This window comes from Notolabrus celidotus, chromosome 10 (assembly GCF_009762535.1).
Source record: "Notolabrus celidotus isolate fNotCel1 chromosome 10, fNotCel1.pri, whole genome shotgun sequence".
Taxonomy (NCBI): Eukaryota; Metazoa; Chordata; class Actinopteri; order Labriformes; family Labridae; genus Notolabrus; species Notolabrus celidotus.
In genome coordinates this window covers 12,307,834-12,319,444 of record NC_048281.1, presented here as the reverse complement: position 1 = coordinate 12,319,444, position 11,611 = coordinate 12,307,834, and the positions used below count along the sequence as shown (strand labels likewise).

At 42.0% G+C, this 11,611-nt stretch overlaps 1 protein-coding gene across 1 annotated transcript; it reads left to right on the top strand.

The window, feature by feature from the left end:
* Positions 1-2,240: 2,240 nt before the first annotated feature.
* ube2g2 (ubiquitin-conjugating enzyme E2G 2 (UBC7 homolog, yeast)) lies at positions 2,241-10,239 on the top strand. Its single transcript, XM_034694403.1, has 4 exons — positions 2,241-2,349; positions 5,446-5,564; positions 7,281-7,421; positions 8,330-10,239. Coding segments are annotated over exons 1-4 (375 nt in total). The 5' UTR covers positions 2,241-2,347; the 3' UTR covers positions 8,443-10,239.
* Positions 10,240-11,611: the final 1,372 nt, after the last annotated feature.

The following is an 11,611-nucleotide window of genomic DNA, read 5'->3' as shown; positions in this document are numbered from 1 at the left end:
AGGTGAGTCACCTGTTCTCTCTCGGTGACTAACCATCACTGTCAGTATTTATCATTGAATGATTATTTATCCCGATCATCTGCCTGTGAGTTACACTGTAATGTGTCTGTAAGTGTCCGCTGTGGTTAAATTCTCTCTGATAAACAGAAATAGGAAGTCACGTTGTCTAAAGAAAATAAGACTCTTATTTAATGTTTGAAACAGATGTCTGTGCACTGATTAGGGTTGCAAAATTCTGGGAATTTTCAAAGTTTGAAACTTTCCATGGGAATAAACAGGAATAAACCAGGAATTTACTAAATTGAAGGTTATCTCTTATTAGGGAACTTAAATTTAGTTGGGGGAAATATATGTTAGCATAATCCTGACTAATACAACCAGATTTCATGCAAGTACAGTTGAATATCTATGCTATTCCTCAATCACATGCACATAGCACACTGCTTACTGCAGGGCTATTGAGACCACGCCCCCTACATGCACTGTGCATTCCTCCATCACATGCACAGATGATTTCTACAATCCTCCTGAGGCTAGGCTTGAGAAGCTTGAGGGAAGATGCTTTTTTATTTACATGTTGAATGGGACTTTGTTGGAGGGAGAGGGGCTCTTTTCATTTAACATTTTGAATGGGACTTGGTTGGGATTGCATTTTTGTTAATTTTTGAATGGGTTGGGTCCGGGGGATGAGTAATATTTAACTCAACATTCATATTTTGTTCATCAATGAAATAATTTATTGTTCATTAATTTCTACTTACAATAAATCTGTTTTAATTCTATTATTTTGGATGGATGTCTGCTTATAACAAAACAAATATTTATGCTTGGATATGATACCTTTCCATTAAATTACCCTCAATTCCCATTAATTCCCATGGAATGTTAACAATTTGGAATATTTCCAAAATTCCCCAGCTTAACTTCCCATGAAAATTTACCGGAAACTTTCAGGAAATTTTCCACCCCTTTGCAACCCTAGCACTGATCATTGATTATCTCAGTCTGGATCAGTCCTGATGTTGATAGATTGAATAGATTCAGCTCTTATCTGAACTTGCAGATGTCTGCAGTGTTATCAATAGTAATATTCCTAACTGTGATCCACCAGGGTCCAGTTCTGGGTCTGATGCCACTGTCTCTTACAGGCTCCCTCTGTGTAATATGTTTATGCATCCCTACCTGGATACATGTTGTTTTTGGGATTTATTTAAATAATCTTATAATCACAGTTAAAGCACAACATGGGCCAGCCTCTCTGTATATGTCTAAGCTGTTATTCCCTGATGAGCGTAGACCCGGTCTAAGATCCTCTGGTGGCTTTCTGCTGGCTGTTCAAAGCTTTCCTGTCAGAGTCCTTCCCTCGTCCTCAGAGAGAGAGAGAGAGAAAGAGAGAGAGAAAGAGAAAGCGAAAGCGAGACAGCGAGACAGCTTCACCAAAAGATTTTATTCTGTGATTTTATCTCTTTGTTAATCTCTCATTTTATCTGTAAGTTGCTTTTATTGTCTGTAGTGAAGCACGTTGTGTCCTGTATTGAAAAGCCCAGTAAAAATAAATCATTATTATTATTATTATTATTATTATTATTATTAATTAGATGAGTCTATTATTATTTACTTTTCCTTACAGTAAAGAAAGTTTCACTCCTCCAGTGCCGTCATAACAGGGAGGTTTCTGTGTATCTGTGTACACACTGATACATTTACAGCAGTGTCTTTACTGCAAACATGGAGCTGGTCTTATCACTGAGGCACATAAAGAAAAGGCTGAAGATAGTCAGTTTAATAATAGAAACTTTTTTCAGTGTAATCATCCCTCAGGTCTATAAGGACAGCAGATTCATGAGGGAAATGTTCTCAGTCTCTACGTGTCTATAAGGAATTACTTTATACTAAATAACTGATAAAAAGAATCACATGAATAAAATGATAATAAAATCAGTGTTGTGAGGAACTTCCTGTTTGTGTTATTTAAAGCGCTGCCTGTGGGCAAAGATGTACATCTGATCTTGTCCCATACACACCAAGATATTATCATCATCCTGCTTTGTTAACAGTGACATGTGTCGCTCCTTGTGTTCAGTTTCTGTTTCTTCAGCGTCCTCTCAGTCGTCTGGTCCGACTTAGACCTCCTCATAGAGATTTCAGGCTTTAAAACCATAATACAGAAACAGTCGGTCTGGTTTTCTTTTATATGAACCAGTTTCAGTTTTGATCTGTTTCTCAACCAGTGAAACCTCCTCACAGGAGCTTTGAACAGAAGCTCACTGTCTGTGTTTAATCTCAGTTGTTTGTTTCTGCAGGTCCAGTCAACGAGGAGAACTTCTTTGAGTGGGAGGCTCTCATCATGTGAGTACCTCTCTGTTTTAAACAGCTGATGAGAAACTGTCAGAGACATGTGTCTGAGGTTACAGGTGTCTAACCTGGACCTGTCACTGGCTCCTGGTGAGGTTAGAACTAGGGCTGGGTATCACCAGGTCCCTCGCGATACGATACTCTCACGATATTTTGCCCACGATAACGATACTATCACGATACAGCGATTCTGCGATAATCGATATATTGCAAGAAATATCATCCACGATACACCACGGTATCTGTGTCACTGAAGAAATTCAGAATTTATTGACTGCACTGAATCCATTTCACAGGAATTACAAAACATTTTCAATCAATTTCACATGAACGACAGCCAAGTAAAACAAAATGTGTTTTAAGTTTGCTGCTGACTGTGCATCTTTCACGTGTTTTTCTCTGCTGTTTGCTAATCCTCCATCTTGCACCATTTTCTTCTTCTTCTTCTTTTTATTTCCTTTCAAAGAGTACTCTACTGCAGCACCCACTCTTATTCATGTTAAGCGCCATCATGTGGAGGCTTGAAGTAGTGACTCTGTAAATCAAAATTGTAGCAGGCTTTTGTGAGAGAATCTGTTTAGAACCGCTGTATGTTTATTGTTTAAATATCGTTATTTTGCGCCAGTGTATCGATAACGTATCGATAACGAAATCTTCCGTAGTATTGATATTTTGGCACACCCCTAGTTAGAACAGACCGTTGTGTGTCTCCTGGTGCTGTAGTGAGAGTCCAACAGCTGTGATGCTGGAGGTGACCAGCAGGTGTCGCTGTTTGTGCACTAAACACAAGTAAGTGACTCATAGAGAGGTTTAAATCTGACTGTCTCCTACGTTGAGAGTCAGCTTCTGTTCATCCAACCACTGACCCTCTGTGTGGATCCTTCATTCTGTAAAATATCAGAAGTCATGCAAAGAGTTTCCTCTGGGGAACCAACCCCATGTTTTAAGTTCTGTGAGAACCTCCATCAGGAACCAAAGAACTGAAACATATCCTTGTCCCTCCTCACAGACTGTAATCAAGGACCTCTAGAACCCTGGTTTGATCTAAGAGACCTGAGACCACCTGAGTGACCTCACAGAACCCCTTCACTCTCCTTGAGTAACCCACATATCGTAAAGATATGTGTGTTTGGATCTTGTGTGTCAGCACTGACAGAAGCTGCAGTGAACGTGATGTCAGTGAAGGCATCATTAGCTGTAATGGAGCCTCCTGCTGTCGTTGTTGTTGTTGTCTTTGTTGGCGTGCCAGCAGCTTCAGTCTGCCCTTCAATTTAACCTGCTGCTCGCTCACTTTACCTGTCTGCATGCCTGCTCATAGTGACATCATCAGAACACATCCCATAATTACCTCAGACAATGCTCACTGTGTCACACGCGCCTCTGTTAGAGCCCGGTCTGCTTCTGCCGGTCCACAGAGTCTGACAAAGTAAATTAGAGATAGTCTCATCTGCTGATCCTCATCTCTGTCTCTAGTCAATCTAATGATCCTCATCTCTGTCTCTAATCAATCTAATGATCCCCATCTCTGTCTCTAATCAATCTAATGATCCCCATCTCTGTCTCTAAATCAATCTATTGATCCTCATCTCTGTCTCTCAATCAATCTAATGATCCCCATCTCTGTCTCTAAATCAATCTATTGATCCTCATCTCTTTCTCTAATCAATCTAATGATCCTCATCTCTGTCTCTAAATCAATCTATTGATCCTCATCTCTGTCTCTCAATCAATCTATTGATCCTCATCTCTGTCTCAGAGCGTGTTTGATAAGCGGCGTCCTCAGAGCTGTTTCGCTGTTGGCCCGGACGATAGTCAGTGAGCGTTGTGATGTGGTTTTTGATGCAGTCGGTCTGATGGAGGAGGTGAAGTCAGAAATAACCTGCAGATAAACCATCGAGGATCAGATCAGATTACAACAGGAAAACTAAACGTGTGCAGATATTCAAAGCATAAAACTGAACTCTGGTTATTCCGGAACGGACTCTCAGCACGCCATGAAGACAAAGATACACCCTGATCCTGGTCCTGAATTTGAACCTGCCGTCATGAGCAGGTTCAGGATCAGGTGTGTTCTACCTGTGGTCCTCAATAATGATGAACAGCTGACTGATGAAGTTGAGTTAAACTCCAGGTTTCATCAGAGCAGCGTCAGGGATTGTTTTTATAAATTTACTATCTGTCAAGAGCGTCGTCCTAAATCTCCGTCCGACCATCACTAAGACTCCTTAATCTATAAAGAGACACTAGAACTCCCTAAAAGCCTGCTAGAACCTTCTTCATGGACCGTAGAACCTTTTAATGGACTCTTAGATTTACCCAGAAGACTGCATAAACTTCACAACTGTAAGAACTACCTGAAGGATGGGTAGAACCTTTCAAAAGAAGCCTGACCCTACAGTCTCCTAAAGGACTTCTTAAATCTCTTTACCAACCAGTTACACCTGTGGAGAACCTCAAAGTATTCCTCTATAATCCCTACAACGACTGATAACCCTCTCACAGGAACCTTAGAACCTTTTACTGGGCTGTCAGAGTCTAAAGGATTTCTTAGAAGAAGCCCTGTTATTAGGTTCTCTCACAAATACTAAGAACAGCACTGGACCTGAAATACTCTAGATCCTCATTTGATCATTAAAGACATCTAGAACTCCCTTTGTGAGGAGGAGAACCATTTTAAGGAACTGTAGAACCTCTTTTTCTTAGCTAGCTGAAAACACTACAGTTATAACCTGAAAAGGAGACCTGGAGCTACCAAATACTCTTAAACGTATCTGACCTGGAAGTTCTTGAATTCTCCCAAAAGACTAGAACCTCTTTGACCGCTAAGATCAGTCCTTTACAAAATCAACTCTAAAATGGCCTCCAACAAACCTCTTCATGAAACCTCCCAAAGAGCTGCCAGGATACAGTAAGGATAGCTGTCTCTCTGAACCTTCAGGGTGGATGTTTGGGAGCCTGTTTAGGACCTGTGTTGGTTCCTGTTTTAAAGCTTTGTGTGTTTTTTCCTCTCATCTTTTTGCTGAGGTTTCATGTTGAGCTCTGTTAGCGTGTTGTCTTCACGTGGTCTAACCATGTTCCTGTGGGTCTCAGGGGTCCTCAGGACACGTGTTTTGAAGGTGGAGTGTTTCCTGCCGTCCTCAGCTTCCCCTCTGATTATCCTCTCAGTCCTCCGAAGATGAGGTTCACCTGTGACATGTTTCACCCCAACAGTGAGTCCAAACACCTTTATATTCTTAGTTATTACTATAATTATTATTATTATTATTATTAAAGTTATTATTATTCAGTTATTCAATTATTTTTATTATGATTATTATTATTATTAAAGTTATTATTGTTGTTGTTTTTATTGTTGTTGTTGTTGTTCTCTTTATTCTAAAACTCTGCAGCAGACTTGGTCATGTGACGGTTCAGACCTTGGTCCTGCTGAGTCTCTGACTTTGACTTGAAAGCCTCATTGGACGAGTCTGAACATGTCACGCCTCTGCTGCTGTTAGCAGGCCATTAGCATGTTGTTAGCATGCTGTCATTAGCGCTCTGATTAGTGGACTGAACCATGATGTCACAGCAGGGAGTCGGTCTGAGCACGCTCCGTCCTGATTAGAGGACGGGTTGCTCGCCTGTGACCCCCCCATCATTATCATCATCATCATCTCCTCACACACACACACACACACACGTGCACGCACACACACACGTGCACACACACACACAGACACAGACACAGACACAGACACAGACACCAGCATGGCCCTGAGCTGAACTTCCTGCAGTAACTGTATCGACTGATCCTCCATCAACAAACAGCTGAAGATAAAACACATGAAGAAGAAACGCTGAGCGGGGCCGTTTGCAGTCTGCAGAGCATCGGTCATGAACACAGACTACGTTCAGCTTCACGTGAAGAGAGGGTCTGATCTGTAACAGGAACAGAGTCACGAGTTATACTTTTATACAGATAGAGACGGATTATAAACCAAACTAAGACCAAAGTCTTTTTGGTTTTAGGAGTTGTTGCTCTTCTGAACCATCTGTTTAAGTTTGCGCAGTGACTTTAAATCAGACACAAGACGAGGCAGGTGGTCTCAGTCATTGATGTGGGTGAGGATCTTATAGAAATAATTTTTTTTAAATAACATTGGTTTAAGAAAACATGGGCGACCCGCTCAGGTTAGGTCTGTGTGTGGAAACACTCCTTTAAACATTCAAATAAATAAAAGAACGCACCTGCAGGGAACAAGACACAGGTGTTGGTGTTATCCTCCTCTGTGGTGTCTCTAAAGTCACCGCTGTCACAACCAATCAACTGCCATGACCCTGCAGCAATGACAGAGGGTGGATAGTTCGATTCCCGAAGTTTCAACCTGCAGCTGTCAGAATATGAAACACCTCCATGACGGGAAGAGAACAGGAAGCACTCAGCTCACCCTGATAACACACCGTCAGTCCGTCTGATGTTCAGATACACTGATCATCTCTGATTACCACGCACATGCACACACACACACATACACACGCACACACACACACACACACACACGCACACACACACACACACACACACACACACACACACACACCTGTTGATGTGAGAACACTTATGTAAGGTGAAACATGTTGGAAGCGTGTCAGACGACTTCAGGATCAGGTTTTTACAGTTCCTAAACCTTCAGAGGTCTGGTCAGGATCCGTTTCAGTTTGATTCTCTTCAAAGAATATTTACTCACAACTCTCCTCTCCTCTCCTCTCCTCTCCTCTCCTCTCCTCTCCTCTCCTCTCCTCTCCTCTCCTCTCCTCCTCTTCCTCTTCCTCTTCCTCTCTCCTCCTCCTCCTCCTCCTCTTCCTCATCTTCCTCCTCCTCCTCCTCCTCCTCCTCCTCCTCCATCTCCTCCTCCCTCTCTCTCTCTCCCCTCTCTCCTCCTCAGTCTATCCTGACGGCAGGGTGTGTATCTCCATCCTCCACGCTCCTGGAGATGATCCGATGGGTTATGAGAGCAGTGCAGAGAGGTGGAGTCCTGTTCAGAGTGTGGAGAAGATCCTGCTGTCTGTGGTCAGCATGCTCGCAGGTAACACACCTTACTGATGACATCACTCATGACACTCAAAAATATCTTAAAAACTACTTCTGATGCCTCAGCATGTCTCTCTGTCTCCTTGTTTCCTCCACTTCTTTATCCTCGTCTCCTACCTGACTTCCTCTCCTTTTTTCTTCTCCTCTTGTTTCCCGTCTTGATCTCGCTCTTATTTTCTCCCTTGTTCCCTCTCTTCTTTCCTCTCTTTTTTCTTCCTCATCTATCTATCGCTTGTTTCCTCATTTTATCCCTTGTTTCCTCTCCCCTTTCCTCTCATGTCTCCTTGTTTCCCCTCAGTTTATCTTTTATAGTCTCTCTTTCTTTCTTGTTTCCTCTATCCTTGGTTTCTCTCTCATTTCCTTGCATGTTTCTTCTCTTGCTTCCTAACTTCCTTTATTGTTTCCTTCTTTGTCTCCTCACTTTCTACCTTGTTGTTCCCTTGTATCCTCTCCTGTATGTTCTTGTTTCACCTGTCTCCATTATTTCTCTCTTGTTTAGTTTATTCTTTTACTTATTTCCTAGTCCCGCATTCCCTTGTTTTCCCTCTTATTTCCTTGCTTGTTTCTTGTTCCCTTCCTTGTTTCCCTTGTCTCCTTCATTCCTTCCATTTAATTTATCTCCTATTCTTCTTTCCTTCTCTCCTTCCTCTCTTTGTACCTTATATTCTCCATCTTTTACTCAGCTCTTACCTTGTTCCCTCTTTGATTACTGTCATGATCCCTTGTGTCCTCTTTGGTTCCCTCATTTACGTTTTTGTTTCCTGTGTGTTCTGTTTCATCTGTTACCCATCTTATGCACTTTTCCCCTCCTGCTTCCTCGTTCCCTCTCACCTTCTCTCTTGTTTCCTTATTTATTTCTCATCTTTTTAAGTCTCCTTGTGTCCTCTCCTTGTGTCCTCTCAGAGCCCAATGATGAGAGCGGAGCAAACGTGGACGCATCTAAGATGTGGCGTGAGGACAGAGAGCAGTTTTACAAACTCGCCCAGAAGATCGTCAGGAAGTCTCTGGGCCTCTAGAGATGATGTCATCAGGCTGCGACGAGCCCGGCTCTGTGCGTGTTCATGAAACTCTCACCTACGTCCTCCGCCATCTTTACTCAGAAAACAAACATCAATAAACGTACGGAGACTTACTGAAGAGGAGGGCATCTTCTACATCACCATGGACCCAGCCAAACACGCACACACACGCACACGCACGCACATGCACACACACACACACACACACACACACACACACACACACACACACACACACACACACACACACCATACACACACACACACACACACACACACACACACACACACACAGAGTGCTGCTGAGACAGACTGATCAATAAACTGATAGACAGAGACTGGAGCCGATAAGACGTCTGGATCAATAAAAAACATCCAGTCGACAAAAGTTTAAGTTAAAAAACGTCAACCGAAGAGGAAGTCAGCTGAGCGATCATGAGACCATCCCCACAGTGACATCATCATCATCCTCGTCATCGTCATCATCACAGACAGCAGCAGCTTTACTTGATCAGCCAATTAGAGCTGCTCAGACTCATCGTTACATTATCAATAACAGTGACTCGATGTGATCAGAAAAATAAAAACTGATGAAGTCAGAAAAAGTTACAGCTGACGCTCCTCAACGTGACATCATCTAACAGCAGGTGTGACAGGTGGGCCCTTCACAGTAAAAGCCTTCAACTGAAGCAGAAAAAAACAAGAAGAAGATGAAGACTCACGATGATGTTAAAAATATTAATCTGTTAATTATTGAATTAATCAAATTATAAGATAGTAACTCAAAGATGAATAAAGGTCACAATTTAGAGATAAAAGCACAAAATATGAAGATTATCAGTCAAACTTATTAGTCAAACATAAAACATGAGACGAAAATAAATAATTTTACAATGATTCAAGGAGATAAAAGTCTAAATTAAACCACAAGAGGTCAAACTTATTCGACTGAAAGTAACACAATTAATAAATAAAAGTCAAGATTAGGAAAAAATAAGTAAAATTTTATGAGATAAGAGTCAAACCTAATAGATGAAAAGTCTAAATTATAAATCTGTAAGTTACTATGATGAGATAAAAGATGATCTTTTCTGTCATGATGAGCTTTATCACATACTGATGACTTATTACAACTTTATCATGATATAAATATCATCAGACTTAGTTTTTCACTGCTTTCTGTTGGTTTAAGGATCACAGCTGGAATAAAACCGTTGCAGTATTTGATAGAGAAGAACTCATCTGTCTCCTCAGATTTCTTGATTCATCTTCTGAACAAAGATGAGTAAATCATCTCTAATAAATCACTTCTTTCTTAAACGTCATAGAAACGCATTGAAGAGTTTCTGATGTTCCTCAGCTTCCTGCTTCAGACCTGTTCTTCCTGTCAGGTTCAGACTGTGTAACGTCTTCTCTCTTGATGTTAAAGAGTAAACTTTGATTCATCGGTCACAGAAAACAAAGAGTAAATGATTCTTCGTCCCCTCCACGCTCTGCTGCTGTCGCTCTGACACTCTGCTGACTTCCTCCGGCATGACGTTTTCCTTCAGATTGAGCGTCGTTGAGCAGAAGCTGCTTGGCTTCTCTCAGATGGACTTTATGCACTTTATCTCTTCCCTAAGGATGAGGATGATGATGTTCGTCTTCATCAGGATCTGAGTGCGCTCAGGAGAGCTCCGGCTGCTGTTGGGTTCATAGTTTTAAAGAGAAGCTGGATGTTCTGAAGATGGAGAGAAGTTTTAGTTTGTTTCTGGATTAGAGAGTGTGTCTTTGAATAAACTGAGGGAAGAAAAACTGACGTGTCATGTTTCTGTCTCTAAAATAATAATAATACAGTCATCAATAAACACTACGTTACAAGTTTAAACCTGCACAAGCGTTATCAGCTTCAGGGGAGGACAGAAACCACAATTCCCAAGATACATTGTGCCTCTAACAATCATCACTGAGCTCCATGTTTAGATTTTAAAGCTCCATTACACTCAAAGCTGCTTCATTAAGTCAGATTAAATCACTGATCAGGAGACACTGACAGGTTTAAACCATCACCTGTCAGCTGAGGCTCATGGGTAATGTAGTGAGAAGAGGCTTTTAACACAGTGAGGTTACAGGAGCAGCGAGGGGAACACCTCCGTCTGAAGAGCAAGCGTATCTGAGTATGGTGACGTGTTTGATCTCATCAGCTTCCTGTCTCAACCTGCCTCAGACTACAACACTCAGCATCAAAGACACACACACACACACACACATCAGTTTCTGTCAGAGTGTGTGCAGACAGGCCATTAGTGCTGCTAAAGCTGTGTGTTTACAGACACTGTCATTACCTGCTCCGCCTGCGTGTGTGTGTGTATGTGTGTGTGTGTGTGTTGCAGTGCAGGGTGCAGACTCAGTGTTGTCTTCAGTGATCTTTGTCAGCAGTATCGGGTCCAGTTCTGGTTCAGTGTTCACACACACTCGGTGTGTGTGGATGTTTCAGGTGTTATCTCTGTGTGATCACTCACCTGTGCGCTCAGAGGAAGTGTGTGTTTGGGTTCTTCCTCCTCAGAAACACTTAGAGCGATGGTATCACAGTTCCTCTGTTCTCTCTGGGTGTTTGGATGTTTTCTGCTCTTATCGCTGAAGAAACTTTACCTCAGTCTGCGTCTCAGTTGAACTCTGACGGACTCAACTGAGCCTCCGTCAGCTGCTCCAAACATCGTACAGAAACACACGTGTATGTGTGTGAAGATGCACACGTGTGTTCTGATTCTTGTTGTTCTGTGTGCTGTGTTTAAATCAGTCTTTAACCAACCTGTGAATAAACCAGATGAACTCAGGCCGAGTTCAAAGCCAGGTTCAGTTTCACTCATAAATCCTGCGATTATTTAAACTTCTGTCGTCAATAAATCTGTTTGAATCTCCGCCACGCCCTTGCCGCATACATCACCGTGAACTCCTCGAGCACCGAGCCTCAGACGAGTCATCATCACTGTGATTAGAGCGGATCATGAGACATCTCACAGGGTTAGGAATAATTTTACAAACTTAACAAACTTTACAAACTTTAAAAAGACGAGCAGCGGTATTTGAAACCAGGATCCGCTCTCATCAGGACTCAGTTTTTCACTATGATATGAATTCTGTTTAAAAAGACAACCTGCATGTTTCATGTTTCAGAGTCTTTGGG

What these genes read in the sequence shown, in the direction of transcription:
- ube2g2 (XM_034694403.1), top strand. An exon ending in TGACATGTTTCACCCCAACA is followed by an intron (nt 5,565 to 7,280) that starts GTGAGTCCAAAC and finishes TCTCCTCCTCAG; the next exon opens with TCTATCCTGACGGCAGGGTG. An exon ending in TGTGGTCAGCATGCTCGCAG is followed by an intron (nt 7,422 to 8,329) that starts GTAACACACCTT and finishes GTGTCCTCTCAG; the next exon opens with AGCCCAATGATGAGAGCGGA.